This window comes from Eurosta solidaginis, chromosome 2, assembly GCF_040869045.1.
Source record: "Eurosta solidaginis isolate ZX-2024a chromosome 2, ASM4086904v1, whole genome shotgun sequence".
Classification (NCBI taxonomy): domain Eukaryota; kingdom Metazoa; phylum Arthropoda; class Insecta; order Diptera; family Tephritidae; genus Eurosta; species Eurosta solidaginis.
In genome coordinates, this window is record NC_090320.1 from 124,293,947 (window position 1) to 124,310,792 (window position 16,846).

The window sequence follows — 16,846 nt, forward strand, 5'->3', positions numbered from 1 at the left end:
AGAATGTTAGCAAAAATTAAATACAACACGTAAATAACTGCAAACAATGCGCAAAAGCAAAAGTAACACGATACACAAAAGAAGAATACAATGTCACTGACACACCAACAACGTCTTTTGAGGAAATCGTGATTAACACGGTCGGACCGCTTCGACCATCCAAAAATTTCCGTTATATGCTGACATTGCAGTGCGAACTTACAAAGTTTGTCGTCATAATTCCCCTTGAAACAAAATACGCAATAACGGTTGCAACGGCAATTGTCGAACAGTTTATTTTGAAGTATGGGTGTATGCGAAAAATAAAAACTGACAAAGGCACAGAATTCACAAATGAGTTGCTAAAGAATATATGCAAACAATTAAAAATAAATAAAGTGCATCCAACTCCATTTCATCATGAGATGTTAGGTTCAATTAAACGAAACCACAGAGTATTAAACCGAGTATTTAATGACACTGAAAAGCATGGATAATTGGGACGAGCTCATTCCATACTATATGTACTCTTACAATTCGACACCACACACGTCAACGAAATATTCCCCCTATGAGGTTGTATTTGGTAAACTATGTGCATTACCGAATGAAATAGTAAGCACCAAAGAAAAAGTGTACAACATAGACAATTATTTGAATGAACTAAAGCTAAAGCTTAGATATGCACATGACAATGCTGCTAAAAATTTGCAAGAAAGCAAAGTAAGAGCTAAAGAAAAACAAACGAAGCAAACTTTACAGTGAATTATTATGTTTACTTGAAAGTAGGCAACACAAGAAAATTAGAAGTACCATTTGAAGGACCCTATAAAATAATTAGACAAAATGGGCCAAATAGCACAATTGTAAAGAACAAAAAGGAAATAACTGTACATAATAATAATGTAGTTAAAGATAGGAGTAAGTAGAAAAAAAAATTTCAATTCTTTACATAAGTAATTTTTCTCTATATATTTACATAAATAATTTTTCTCTATTATTTACATAAATAATTCACCATATATTTACATAAATAATTTTTCTCTATATATTTACATAAATAATTCAACATATATTTACATAAATAATTTACCTAGAATTTTCTATATATTTACATAAATAATTTACCATATAAACACCCACTAAGATATAACCGAATATAAATTAATCTATATTTTAAGAAACTACAATTAATTTACATTTTTATTAAGGGCTAGGGTGTAGTGTGCCTGATCACACTAATGCACGCGATACATATTGCTGAGTCAACAGGTTTGAAATCTCGATTGCATAGCTTTACATATGAGACACCTGTGCCCCATAGCTTAACAATGTGTGACCGCATTGCATAGATTAGCAATGTGTGATCGCATTACAAGTGGCACATTTATTTCAGAAACAATTAGCAATTAAGCATTTGTATGTATTTCAAGCAGAAATCGATTATGAAAAATACTCCAAAGTTCAATTTAGCAAGTAAGCAATTTTGTGTGCATGATTAGAATTAAGATCTTCACTGTAAACATATAAAAGCTGGCGATGGGCCAAAATAAAGTATTCTTGACTACAGACTTAAACCAGGTGGTTGTCTTTATTCAGGAATCATAGCAGGCATTTTAATGCTTGGACAAATGCGGATGGAGAGCTAAGATAATACTCAAATCCACACTTCATCTTGGACTAGGTCCTACATAGGTCCTACACTCGATTCAATCCTGATTCAGTGGACTAGGTCCCTTACATGCGTCAATCTTCGCGTGGCCTCCCTACGTATCATAGATAACCACGAGACCGTTGAAGGGCGGCTACACAACGGGCGAATCGGCGAAGTGTCGGGTGGGGAAGAAGCGCAGTTTTGGTGGAAATCCGTCAAATCAATCTTCAGCACTCTAAGGCGGCTTCCGCAAATTTGGTGCTCTGCAGAGTGGATATAGTCCTTGTCCAGGAGCCGTGGCGGAGTAGTAACGGCAGCAAGATTTCTGGATTAAGGACTGGAAAATTCAACACCTTGGTGCATGGGGAGGCAGGTAGGTCTACATCCTGTGTGCTTATTAAAAAAGAGATTAAATCTTTTATTCTCTCTAATTTCAGCAATGCTGACGTAACCACTGCTGCTTCGAGCAAGGCAGTAATGAAATGTGGATGGTCTCAGCGTACATGCCCCATGGGGACGTAACGGGACCACCGCCTGCGATTCTGGGCAAAATCACCGATGAAGCAAGGCGGAGAGTTGTTGGCGTGATCATCGGTGCCGATGCGATTGCCCATCATAGCATCTGGGGAAGCTCGGATACCAACACTAAAGGTGAGTCTTTATTTACTTTTATTGTAGATGAGGGGCTTTGTATACGTAATAGGGAGAATGACCCGACTTTTATTACTGCGCAAAGGGAGGAGGTCCTGGACCTCACCGTGGTTAGTAGAGAACTGGAAGGTCGGATATTGGCTGGAGGGTTCTCAGCGAGCACTCCTTCTCGGATCATCGATATATTGAATTCTCGGTGAACGAAGAATGTCCCGGTAAAATATCTTTTAGAAAGCCTAAAAGTACTAAATGGGACTTGTATTGTAGGAAGCTGGGAGGGCTATTTCCTGCGGCGCCTATCGTTGGTTCGGGCCTGTCCGAATCTGAGATAGACGTTCTGGTGGAAAACTTCACCTCGGCAAGCAATAGCGCCTTTCAACTGTCCTGTCCATTGAAAACTTACAGGGGGAAGGGCAACCCGCCCTGGTGGTCGGATTCACTAGACTTCCCGCTCCTCTGGGGTATCTGAGAGATGATGGTGGGGACTGGTCGATGAGTAGCGAAGAGTCCCTGAAGCTTTTACTGGACAATCATTTTCCCGATGTCCCAGTTGCGCAGGGATCTTCGCCTGCATGGTCGGCGGTCGTTGGCCATGCAGAAGTAGCTGCCATTCCATTATGGGAAAGTCAAATAACCTGGGCTATAGGATCGTTCAAGCCCTATAAGTCTCCAGGCCCGGATGGAATCATTCCTGCGCAACTTCAAAAGTCTTTGGGGATTTCCTGCCGCTGCTTGGCCATCATCTACACTAACTGCTTCAGGCTTAACTATATCCCGAAGTCTTGGCACACGGTTAGGGTTACCTTCATTCTGAAGGCCGGCAGAAGCTCTCATGTATCACTTAAGGATTTCAGGCCAATCAGTCTCTCGTCGTTTCTTCTTAAGACGTTTGAAAGGTTGATTGACCTGTATCTACGGGAAAGGATACCTCGAGGGTTACTGTCGGCTTCACAGCATCAGTACGCATGCAAGGGCAGATCGACGGAGATGGCTCTCCATTCCATTGTAAAGAAAATAGATGGGTCCCCAGAACACAAGGAGTGTGGTCTGGGAGCCTTTCTAGACATAGAGGGGGCTTTTACCTATGTCTTACCGGGGGAAATGGAAAGAGCTCTGGTGGGTTTAGTAGTCGAGGCGGCTCTGGTTGAATTTATTAGCAAACTTCTTTGCGGCAGAATTGTCGCAACGGAGTGGGAAGGGGCTATAATTAAGAGGAAGGTGTGCAGTGGCACGCCACAGGGGGTGTCCTATCTCCTCTGCTCTGGGTTGTGGTAGTCAACGAGCTTCTTGTGGAGCTGGAAGCAAATGGTTGTCGGGTGGTTGCCTATGCAGATGACCTCGCTATCCTAGTCAGAGGCAAATTTATGGGCATCCTGCGCGATGTTCTGCAGGGCTGCCTGGATACTGTGGCTAGGCGGGCTGAATCATGTGGATTGGTGGTCAACCCGGGAAGAACGGAATTGGTTCTTTTTACAAGGAGATATAAGATGCTCGATTTCAGAACTCCCTCGATTGGAGGAGTACCGTTGGTACTTTCTGATAGGGTTAAATATTTGGGGATTGTTTTGGACAAGAAACTGTCCTGGAGACCCAATGTGGAAGATCGGGCCAGGAGGCCGCTGTTGCCCTGTACTGCTGCAGAGGGGCTATCGGAAAGAGATGGGAATCTCGCCAGGAGTAGTACACTGGCTTTATGAGATGGTGGTCAAACCGATTCTGCTATATGGGGTGCTGGTCTGGTGGAAAGCACTGGACACGGCGAGCACCTCCAAAATGTTAGTGTCAGTGCAACGGACGGAGCTGATCGGTATCAGTGGCGCTTTCAGAACAACACCTACCTTGGCACTGAACGTAATGCTGAACATATATCCAGTAGATATTGCGGGAAAGGCGGCCGCGGCAAGGTCGTTGGTCAGGCTTCGTGATATGGGCTATGGGCTTTCTGACTTCGGAAACTCTAGCCTTCTTTCCAGTTTCGACTTTATCCCGGACAGAACGGATTATTGTATGCCGATAACTGCTCCCTTTACAACCTTCACCCCAGTCATTCCACCGAAGAGGAGTGCGGAAGAGGAATTATGTGGGGCATGGGACCAGTTAACTTGTTCACGGATGGGTCGAAGCTGCACGGAAAGGTTGGGGGAGGGGGGGGGGGGGGGTCTTTAGTCAAGAGCTAAATGTAAGCCGCAAGTTTAAGTTGGCTGATCACTGCAGTGTATTCCAAGCGGAAGTTGCTGCGATTAAGGATGCGGTCGATGAAATGCTATCCAGTGCTACTACGGCTAGGGAATTTAACATCTACTCTGATAGCCAAGCGGCTATCAAGGCTTTGAGGTCAACTACAGTGCGATCGAGGGTGGTGTGGGAGTGCCTGACCTAGCTTCGGTTGCATCGAATTATTTTATAATTAAGATTATCTGGGTCCCGGGCCATAGTGATATCCCGGGTAAGTGTCAAGCGGATCTCCTAGTCCGCATCGGTACAACTGAACCGGATGAAGATGGCTGTAGGGATTTCGGGATTCCGCTGGCCACCTGTGGATTGCTCCTCTATAGCTGGGCCTCGAGTCAGCTCAGCAAACGTAGGGCGTACACCATATCTTGCAGGGTAGCAAGATCTTTATGGCCGAAAGTGGATGGCAGGAGGTCTGCTGAAATAATTGAGTTCACTAAGGCTCCCCTATCAATGGTCATTGGGGCTTTGACAGGGCACTGTTCCATGGGTATCCATGCGGTACGTCTCAATATACTGGAAACTCCACCCTGCTGCAGCTGTATGGAGGATGATGAGGTCGAATCACCAAATCACTTTATGCTTGATTGCCCAGCTAATGCCAGAAGTATGCGAAAGTACTTCGGTCGCGACTCACTTGGATCTCCCGAGGATTTATCCAAAGTTGAGATCGGTATCATTCGGAGCTTTATCGTTGCTGCCCAACGATTCTCTAAATAGCTAGATCTAAGTCACCGTTATTTTTGGTGTATGTGGTATCACAACGGACCTTCGTGTTGTCCAAGTGAGCTATCCTTCTCAGGGCAGCTACCACCTAAACTAACCTGAGGAAATCTAAATCAATTATCTTTATTGCTTATTAGAAATATAGCGTTAAATAAATAAACATAAATATAAATTTGACTTTCTACGTCTATAAATATTAGTTAGGCTAACAGAAAAACAAAATAAAAGCTTTGTTTAACCGCTTTCATCTTGGAAAACCTCGCCTTTTAGAGAGGTCATAATTTTAGTTAATAGGTTCCGTAATATTGATAGGAAAAATAATTTCGTTAATAAAATATAGAGTAGAAATGTAGATAGTAAAAATAATTACACTATAATTCCCAATAATATAGAAAATGATAATAAGAAAATAATAATTTGCTAAAATAGGCATAAACTATTATAAATTTGAATTAGGCATCAACAAAATATCCTAACTAGAAAAATCTAAATTACAATGAATAAAAGCATTCCACTTTACTCATAATATCCATTAAGTACTTATATGATAATATGAAAAAAAAAAAATTGTAAACAAATAAAAAAGGAACATAAAGAATACATAAACAGATAAAGTTACGTCACAAATCAACAAAATAACTATGCCATCCATGAGTGGTGCACAAATCATGCATGACTACTCTTTCAAAGGCGGATGGTGTAGCATTCACTCATTAAGTTATTCATTCATATATTTTGATCCATTTTGGAATGCCTTAAAATGCATTGAATCTTACATACATACATATATTTTGGCTCGGTTTGGTACGGCCTGAGATTCATTGACATATTCATTCCTTTGTACACACATATATTTTCACACGCCACGGTAACTACGCCGTGCACTGCGTAGTAACTTGAACCTTATTATATTGCTGTTTAAAGCTGACCAAATGCTCGCCACAAGCCTTTACCTGCATACAAATTATTGCCACAATTTATTTATGCTTGCATTGCATTTCCCACAGCTAATTTTATTTATGCTTAGAATGCAGTTCCCAGGAAACTGAAAGTATATGCATGTAATACACTTAGTTTTAGTATTAGTGTAAGTAAGTATTTTAGCTTATAGAAATTTTGTATAAAGAAACGACTTTAATAAAGAAGAGAATTCAAAATTTGACTACAATTCTAACAACACACTATCTAAAACTTTATTTATTATAGGCCGCATGTACACATGCATACATAAGCATAATATATAATGGCCGGTGCTCCTGTACCGTGGATGAATTTATACATGTACGGTCCAGCGAAATCCGCCAGCGAATGTGATATGTATTTCGTCTAGCTATTTCATTGATTCTGTGGCGAGATTACAATTCAAGAGGATGTATTTAACGCATTAGTGATAAATGCTTCGTGTCAAGCTGCGAGCTCCTCCAATGCAATATCGCTCTTGTCGATCCACCTACATGATGCGGGGCCAGCGTGAAGTATATAAATATGAATAGCGTGGATGATAAACTTTGGACGCGGGGGAGATCTCATAAGAAAAGAAGAATATTTGTGAATTCTAATTAATTGCAACCCGGCTATATAGATCTAATGGCTGGAGGTCCAAATCGCGTCGAAGCTCGGAGTTGGGTGGCTGTTCGGTATTGTAGACAACTCCTAAGAAGTAAGCCAATACGCGACAAAGTTTTGTTTAAAATGAATACCTCGTCATAATCTACCAATACTCATTTGAACTCGTGACGTGCATTAATACCTTGCTCCCAACCCCCAACTCGATTGTGTGCTACTCCGTTGACGTTTGCTACCAGAAATGTTTGTCCCTTCTCAAGAAATCTGGACCTCTCCACCAATGTTGCTCAGAGTTAATCTCTGATGGAGAATTTTCAGTTTCGCACCTATTTAGGCAATGTCGCTGATTTTAGGGGTGCTACTTTACTCAGCTCGACAGTAATCTTCCATCTTTTCTTACGGTCCGGGTGTATCAAACCGCAGCGTTAGAGTGCTCAAATGCATTTGAAAATATGTGCAACTCTTTGGCCGACCCGCCTGTACCTAAGCCAAGCTAGCGGGTAACCAATTAACAGCTATGGGTTCTGGGTTAACGTCATCCAGTCAACCTAACTGCGGCAAACCCCCTGTACGCATAACTTAGATGTAATAACTGTAGGACACAGCAGCCTTAGAAGGTCGAAGAAAGTACTTTCGTTCGCTAAAAATGCTCTTTTCTTCCGAGTCTTAGGTGGTCTTTTCAGACCAACTGTATTCCACAACCCGAGGCGTGGAATTCTTTACTATCGATTAAGTAATGCCATACATTTTCTTCCGTGTTCGAAATAGGGTTGTAAAACTCGGCGGAATTGGAAGACCACTTCCGTAGCTCGAATCCACCATCTTTTAGTGTGTCGAAGACCTTCCATTGCAAAATTTGTAGATACTTTATTGATGTACCAGTAAGAAGATCATCCATATAAACTTATGCTGACAGCTCATATGAAAATCTTGCATTGGTAAGAACGAATCCTAGCCCCAGATGACACGTTGCAAGTGAATGTTATACTCAGAGTTGCGCACCTGTTTGTACAGTTTAGCTATAACCGCTGTTACTGCATATCGATGTGTTATGAAGCGCGTCAAAATATAAAATAAGTCCTGCTGCAATTGTGGTCCAACAAACAAGGCGTCGTTCAGCGAATTCGTATTGGTGATTTTAGCTCATGAATTAAATACAACCCTTAACTTAGTGAATTAATTCCTTTGCAGGTTCCAAGTGGTTCGTGTCGATGAACTCCTGCATGAACTCATTGTAGAGCGTACGAAGATCGGCGCCAGCCTTTTTCTTCACCTAAGAGGGCTCCTTCACAAACTTATCTTATGAAGACTCTTACAACGCAAACGAATGTACTCTGACGCTGGATATAGATCTAACCCTTGATAGACCCTCAACTAAAACACGGATTACTACGCGATTTTAGAAGCTCATAACCTTCTCAGCATAGGCCAAATGAAGTAATATTCGAGACGGTTGTTCGCGAAAAGTCCAAACCGTGGGAGAAATAGGTGAACTAGGCGAATTAGAAGTATCAAAGTAGCGATGGTCAATTAGTTTGATTGAAAAACGGGAGTATTGTAATTGTGAAGTACTACTACAAAAGTAGTGTAAATAAAAACATTTTGTTTTACTGAATTTTTGATTTATTTATTCGACAGTTCAATGATTCGAACGATAACAGAAGCTGCAAAGTAATTAGAAATATCCCAAAATTTGTTAGAATTGGTGCCAGAAATAGAATTGTTGATCCAGCAACTGAAAAAGGAACTGACTTTATGGAATCGGAAGGAATTAATGTTGGAGTATGTCTTTCATCCGGACAGCGACGGATAACAAACAAAAATGGAAGTAAAAGACGAAAGACAGTGACGAACACAGAGTTGTACATAATATTGGCTGCAATGTCTGCCCAAACATCGACAACGACATATCAACTGGGAGAACAGAAGACATATATGGCACTCAACTGGAAGCCCATGCATCTCAGAAATATCGTCACAAATTTCAACGGTTACTCTCTAATAGCTATGATATATCCAAATATTACTTTTATTATTCTATATCTTTTTCTTATATATTGATGTACGTTACTCCTATAGTTTACTCGTTAAGGTTACTTTGTTTGAGTCATATAGCAGCCTAAGTTCGTTGTTTCTGGTTTTAAGTAAGTCCTATTGTCTATGATATCTAACTTTAATGTAACGAGCTCCAGAGACTCTACTCACACTATGCCGCGTATACTTAGCAAACAAGCTAGTGGGCTAAATCTAAATCACGTTAATACGCAAAGTTTGTATAAAAAGACTAACGAGTGTAGAAGATTCTGAAATTGACGTTCTGTGTGTATCAGAAACATGGTTTACGTCACGACACAGTAACGGTCTAGTAAAAGTTTATGGTTATCAACTTTTCAGGGCTGACCGGAGTGGTGGTGGTGTTGGAATATATGTAAAAGACCGCTTGCCTTGTAGTATATGCTGTACTTCTAGTGATGTTGACTCCATGGAATATATGTTTGTTGAGGCATTTTCATATCAAAACAAGCTTCTTATTGGGTGTGTATACCGTCCCAATCGCTAAATTGACTTTCTGGATTTTACAGAATTCATACAGCCACTACTAAACAACTTCAGTAGCATTATAAAAGCTGGTGATTTCAACAGCAACCTATTGGAAAACACCAGTTTAAAACTTTACATGCAATCTCTTGGACTATATCCTACCAATACGTCATCGCCAATGCATTTTACTCGCACAAGTAGCACCCTACTCGATTTATTCTTTGCCAGCGATTTCCAAAAGTCACTCCACTACAACCAGTTATCAGCCCCTAGTTTCTCAAAGCATTATTTGATTTTAATGACCTATGACTCTCAAGCAACAAGAACACTTGTAATAAATCGCTAGTGGGTCTTGGTTTAATGCTAACATCAAACGCTTAATCAATGTGCCGAATAAAGCTTATTCACGATGGAAGAGATACGGTACAATGGATATATTTAACCAATTTAAATCTGCCCGATGTGCGGCCTCCAAAGCAATTAGAACAGCTAAAATCTTGTTTTATAGTGAAAAATTTAGTATGGCAATAAATTTGCGACTAACATGGAATACCATAAAGTCGATGGGTATTGGAAGCTCTAAGGAAAGTGTACCTATTTCCTCAGATTTCAATGAAATTAATAATAATTTTGCCATTTTTCCTTTATACAGTCCTTAGCTTCCTCAGGGGCAGACTGTATTTATTAAATAATTGTTTTACATACCACAAACAACAACGTTGAACATAAAAATATAAAATTATAAAACTTAAATCTGAAGAACTTTTTGTGTAAATATCACATTAAGATAAAAACTCACAATTTTTGTGTATAAATATGTAATTATAATTTACATAATGCACACTTTTAAAAAATAAATAAATTAAATTCAAGTCAAACTTAAAAGACCGGAGTGGTGGTGGTGTTGGAATATATGTAAAAGACCGCTTGCCTTGCAGTATCTGCTGTACTTCTAGTGATGTTGACTCCATGGAATTCTATTTAGGTATGCTAGTCAAATTGGACTTTGATCCATAAGTAGAAAAAACATCAATTATCATTAACATAATAAATAAGCGGATGAAATGTTATCAGTTTCCTCTGTTCTGTTCGGCTTATGTTTTGCATTATTCGCAAGCTTTCCAGCGTCAATCTGACTTTTCCTCGTTTTTCTTTGTCCAAAATTTTCGCATTGTTTATGTCAGCTATGCGGCCAGTGGCTGTTGTATGTTGCGATAGTGCTGTGCTGTTTTTGTTGTTTTTAATGTGTGCAGCATGTTCTTTTAATCTTAAGCCTAGTGTACGTTTCGTTGTTCCTATATATGTTTTATTGCATGTCACAAACGCCTTGGCAACGATCATGAAGGATCCTAACAGCACCCACCGATTTACCGCAGCGTATGCCTCCCACAAAAATCCTACCGAATGCGTTAATCGCGTTGTCAAAACAAGAGTGGCACAACGTACAAAACAAGACCATCGGAACTGGCACCAGGAACTACCAGAAATAGCGTTTACCATTAATACGGCCCAACACAAATCAACGCACACATCAACCGCCGAAATACATTTTAATCACAACGTCGTCGGGCCGAGAGAAGAACGAAAAAAGGATGCCATGTCCGCAGAGCTGCCTCCATTCAAGGCAGTACCGTGGCCGCTAAATAAGCCACGAATACCGCACATTAAGATATTATGGAGCCCGCCATAATAGCCGGCCACCTAAACTCCATTGTGTGCGACAAAGCAACCACTGGTGACACTATACCGTATGCACCAAGCCGAGAGCCACACAATACTACTAATGAAAACCACGCCCAAGACTTCTTCACCGGACTGTGGCTAAAACGCAACGGGTGGATCACGGCGCGTAAAGTGGATGAAGATCACGCAATAATCAAACTGAAAGGCCACTCCAAGATGGTACGATTCGCTGACTGAGGAGAAACAAGATTCCACATAGATTGATAATTTTGTTTTCCTTCTATACATGAAATGTAATACCTTGCATTTTGAAATGTAAATTTAAAATGAATTTTGTACTTGTAATTTTATACACAAATGAAATGCACAAAAAAAATTATAATAATAAAAACATCAAAGAACACATATACACACATGTCGGCCGAGCCATCGGATTCAACCGATGGTAAAATATTCCTGGGCCCTGTTCATGGTAGTGCAGGCCTCCGGGCCTCAACCATAGAATACCACAACCTTTCGTCCGCGAAGTAGGAGGGGGAATGTAACTTAGCAAATACTGCGTCATAATATCTATCCCTCAAAACGCCCATCCTATGTATTATATGTACCTACTGCATATTACGTGCAAACACAATGCATGGTGATAGCCATGCATACATACCGACATACATATATACACTAATTCCATACATAACGGCCCAACAACCATCGAGCACAAGGCAAGCCAGCGATGGTAAACATACAATGGTTGAGAATTTTCACTCGGGTCGCGCTATGCGCGGCAATGCAAGTATAATTCCCAGTGTCTTCATAGATAAATATGAATAAGATGATTTGCCAGATTACACCAGACACACTTCGCCTTAGGTGAGTGGAGTGCGTGCCGGCTGCCATGGGAAGTCGGCAAGGGGTATTCTTTGGGTCAGGGGGAGCGTTATAAGGTTGGTTCCACCGACGCGTACGCCCGCCTGACTATCGGACGCCCTACCGGTTTACCTCCATTTCCTGTGAGTAAGACGGGATTTACACCCCTTATTACTCACAGGAAAGGTAATGCACGAGCAGTCTTCTAGGGCAGGAAGGAAACCCGTCCCAACGCCTGTGGCGGGGCGGATGCCCCCACTACCTTGGCAGACTGCCCGAGCCAGTATAAATTCATACATCATAGGGACTCCCTTTGGGTCGATGGGGGTAAAGTTACAAGGTCGGCTCAGCTGGCCGAGAAATCAAAATCATGTGCACTTGAGAACAAATTAAATTCTCTTAAGGCTCTTAGAATAGAAGAATTAAAGGCATACATTGTTCTAACTCTATTAATAAAAAATATGTCATTACTCCTCGAGCTTCGGGCTGGGATATGAAATGGAATGCATTCTAGCAAGGCAGAGGAATCAATAGTTCCACGAACTATGTCATAAACAAAAGAAATTGACGGAATGATTCTTCTGGAGTATAACAATTTTAAGTTAATTAGCTGGCATCTAGCATTGTACGAAGGTAACGTATCCATGAACTCAATCGACCGAAGAGCGAATCGAATAAAAGATTTTTGAATTCGTTCAATCCTATTGATATGACAATCATAATAAGGTCTCCAGATAAAGACAGCATATTCTAACTTAGAAAGTGCCAAACTTGTATACAATAATTTCAGGAAGGGTCTTTGAAATCTGAGCCAAAACGGCGAATAAATGCAAGCATTGAGCAGGATTTAGCAATTATGTAATTTATATGAACAAGAAATAAGAAGTTGGAGTCAAAGACAACACCGAGATCCGAAATTTATCTAAGGGAACAAAGTTGAGAGTCCTCGATACAATATGAGGTGGGAATGGGAGAATGAGACTTTGAGAACGAATTATGAAAACACTTTTTTATGTTCAAATGTAATCGGTTACTATTACACCAGGCTACAACGTTATTACATGCCAACCTAATAAAACCGCAATGCGTTTTTTTAGCGCACGCAAAAAACCGGCGTTTTTTGCCCTAACCCAAATAAGCATGCGTTGCGACAATGTAAAGCATGTGTGCAAACATCAAATCTAAATGTCACGCAGAACAAAAATAATTGGAAATCGAGTTAGGTTTTCCCGCAGCAAATTCAATTTGGGTTGCGCTCATACAAGTTGTATGTGCATGAGACATTTTTGACAGAAAATGACTTGCGTGCGTTTATATTAGGTTGGCATGTTAATATCCTCTTGTAATTTAACAGTCTAGGCGACTGGTGACAGCCGTAAATATTTTCAGATCATCAGCATATGGTAGAAGTCTTGAGTGTCGCAGCTTGATATGTCATTTATAAAAATAATAACGAGCAACGGACCCAAAATACTACCCTGGGGAACACCAGAGTAGGCAATAAAAGAACGTGATGAAGTACTGCCAATTTTTACTACATAGCTTCGAGATGAAAGATACGACCTTATCCACGATAAAAAGATGGAGTGAAATCCCAAACTGGCTAGTTTGGATAATAAAAGCGAGTGACTAACTCTATCAAAAGCTTTCGAAAAGTCCGTATAGATGGTGTCAACTTGAGGACGGTTACCAAATGCTGATAAACGGAATTCTGAAAATATAGCTAGATTTGTCGTGGTAGATCTTCCTGGCAGGAAGCCATGCTGATTAGGTGATATCAAGCTCTTAATGGCAAACCACATTTTATGTTTAGGGATGTACTCAAATAATTTAGATACCGTAGATAATTTAGAGATGGGTCTGTAATTGGAAATATCATTCTTGTTACCGCTTTTAAAAATAGGGGTAATAGAAGTAATCTTCCAAGCATTGATAAATTCGCCACTATCAAGCGATTTATTGAGTAACATTAAAAGAGGGTAAGCAAAAGCTGGACAATTTTTAAATAGGCAGGCTGATAAACCATCTACATCAGTCTGTGTTTTGTAACTAATATAACTAATGCCATCTATTACGTTATCAATTATTATGTTGAGAGCACCAAAATTAATAGGAGAGTCAACGACTGGGCCCTGGTTTTCAGTTTCTTCAATGTCAGACTTAAAGTTGGAACTGAAAACGTTTGCAAAAAGACTTGCAGCCTAATAGGTGGTCGAAGCAATGGTTTCTTTATAGAAAACCTCAGACGGAATGATAGAACACGATTTTTTAGACTTAACATAAAACCAAAACGCTTTAGGTTTCGTTTTGATTTCAGTTTCATATTTCTGAACATAATTTTTATGTAGCACCCGATTCATGGATTTAAACTCCTTCGAGTAACGCAGATATAGATCTCTATGGGAAGAAGATCCTGAAGACTTAAAATTTTAATAAAGTTTGTTTCTTAAATTTTTTAGTTTCTTTAAATCTTTAGTATACCATGGAATTTTATAAGATCTTTTTTTATTGATAGGAATAATGCTCTTACAGAGCTGTTAACTTTAAATTTAAAAATGTTAAAGCAGTAATGTAAAGATAGACCATAGAAAAGAAAATCCCAGTCTAAAGAGGATATTTCAGAGATGCCAGAATCAAAATCGCAATTTTTAAAACAAAAACTAGTAGAATGGTTTCCTTTACAAATAGAGTTAAAATTACTAAGTTCCAAGTTTAACACTAGTGGAACATGATGTTGATTTGCAGCCGACAAAGGGTCCAGGCACTCATTTAATGAAAAATTAATATTATCGCTAATAAATATAAGATCCAAAATTTTTAAGAGTCTGTTTGTAAAACTATTAACCTGGAAAAGAATAAGACTTAACAAATTATCAATTACTTATGACTCAGCGAAATTGGTAACATTATTAGGAAATAAAGAAAAACTATCATCTAGTCTACTCCAGCTTATATTGCACAGATTAAAATCATCAAGAATACAGTAATTACTGTTAGAAAGCTTAGTAAATAAAGCTAAAATATTATAAATATGTGCTTTATAAATTCCATCCGCACTAGACGGCGGAATATAGGATGCACAGGTTAGAAGTTTAGAGCTGCCGCAAATTGATACCCAAAGTTGATCTAAGAGCGAGTCCCCATTTGCCAAGGAAACTAATGAACAGCGATATTTCGTGGAAACTGCAATGAGTACACCTCTACCTCTTGAAGTCTTGGTTTTCGCGAAGTCTCTGTCCTTCCTAAAAACATTATAGAGCTTAGAATCGAAGAATTCATTGCTAAAAAAATGTTTATTGAGCCAGCTCTCAATAAGAACCACAATATCATAGTCCGAGTGAGACCTCAGATCGAAGAGTACTTGAGATTTTGTTCTTAAACCAGACACGTTATGAAAATATATTTTTAAGGGCTCATTACGCATTATGTCCGGGGACTGGGCCTTTGTGGTTTGAGTGGTGACACCACCTCCTTTCGAAAAAAAACTGGAAGGGACGAAGTTTAACATTCGAGGGCCAAATATCGGCATTTAAAACCTTCCCATACCACAAATCTTCAACACCCAATTTAAAGGTAACTTTCTTGAGATCACCTTCAATAACATCCTTCTTCACAAGCTTAGCGCACACCAGAAACCGCTTCTCAGTTGAGGCATGTTTAGAAACATAAGATATAATATTGTCGGAAGTTACGATAGGCAAGAACGAGGATATGTGGAGCCACTTCATCGTTCGTACGACACCTAGGTCTTGACTGTGGCTGGATCCAACAAGTAAAGGCTGTTTACGAAGCTTTCGGTTAGATTTGTAATTAGTTTTCCATTTGGAAACATGAGACACAGTAGGTGGTGGAGCATTTGGAATTGTACGAATAGTAGACGACGAATCAAGTGATAGGTCCATACCACTGGAGGACAAATTTGAATTTAAAGTCATAAGATCAGTACTAGGACCATTAGTGAATGAAGATGGAGTAGTATCACTAAGAATCTTAGTAGTAGTAGACTGCTGGGATGCTTGCATAGGTACAGCAAGTGTTTTAGCTAAATTAATTGGATTCTCAGTTAATATAGTAGAGAGAGTAACAGCAGAATTAAAAACAGGTTTAGCATTTGGTAGAGTATCTGGCAGCGAAGAAGCACGCAAAGTAACAGCGGCAGCAGCGTCCGAATATAACATAGTTGAGCACGACGCAGCACGAGGGACTGGTATAGTATTATTCCCCCCTATTGCGAGTGTCGATTGCAGTAGATTGTCGACCGCTGAGCGATAATCGATTATCTTTATAATGTATACAAATTATGTTATATACATCGAAAAGTTGAAAAAATAGCAAAATCTCTCTTGTATAAAATAACTGTTTATAATTGTCCAAAGATTTGGAGATTAATTTGTATAGTAATACTATTAAATGCAAAAAATGGAATCGACAAATTGTCGATTCTATTCCGATCGACACTCGCAATAGGGGGTATTATTAGCTGATGATACAAGAGAAGAGCATTGACGAGACTGATTAGCAGTAGTTACAGCGACGGATTTATTACTAATTTCATTAGATGCCGTGCATATGACGGATGACATTGAAGGAGAGATTTGCTCGGGCTGATTAGTAGTAGATACAAGAATTTTGTTTTTGCCCATTGCACCATTTTTACTCTTGTTTTCTTTAGCTAAGCTACCAACAATGCTCTGAAGATTTTTTAGCTCGAGAGTTAGTTTCGATATATCCGCATTTTTATAACCTATTTCGGTCCGCAATGATCGAATTTCGGCACAAAGTTTTTCCGTCTTTTGCACAAAAAGTTGTTTGTTATCTCGATAATTTTTGATCAACGACAGCATAGAAGCATTATCAGCTCTTAGATAAGAAAGTTCTTTTAAGATAGATTGCATTGATTGTTGCTTATTTGAGGGCAAACCCAATGTTTCACTGGGTTTGCTATTATCA

The 16,846-nt window shown here is 39.6% G+C and overlaps 1 protein-coding gene across 6 annotated transcripts in view; it reads right to left on the reverse strand.

The window, feature by feature from the left end:
• Cdk5alpha (Cdk5 activator-like protein) overlaps positions 1-16,846 on the reverse strand; it is a 700,666-nt gene that overhangs the window by 155,971 nt on the left and 527,849 nt on the right. The window contains exon 5 of one of the 6 annotated variants that reach the window (XM_067769662.1): positions 6,205-6,287. The exons of the other annotated variants lie outside the window; for them this stretch is intronic. Within the exon in view, the coding sequence (XP_067625763.1) occupies positions 6,266-6,287 (22 nt within the window). The 3' untranslated portion in view covers positions 6,205-6,265. Of the gene's footprint in view, positions 1-6,204; positions 6,288-16,846 lie in introns of those variants that run through there. 6 annotated transcript variants of the gene reach the window in all.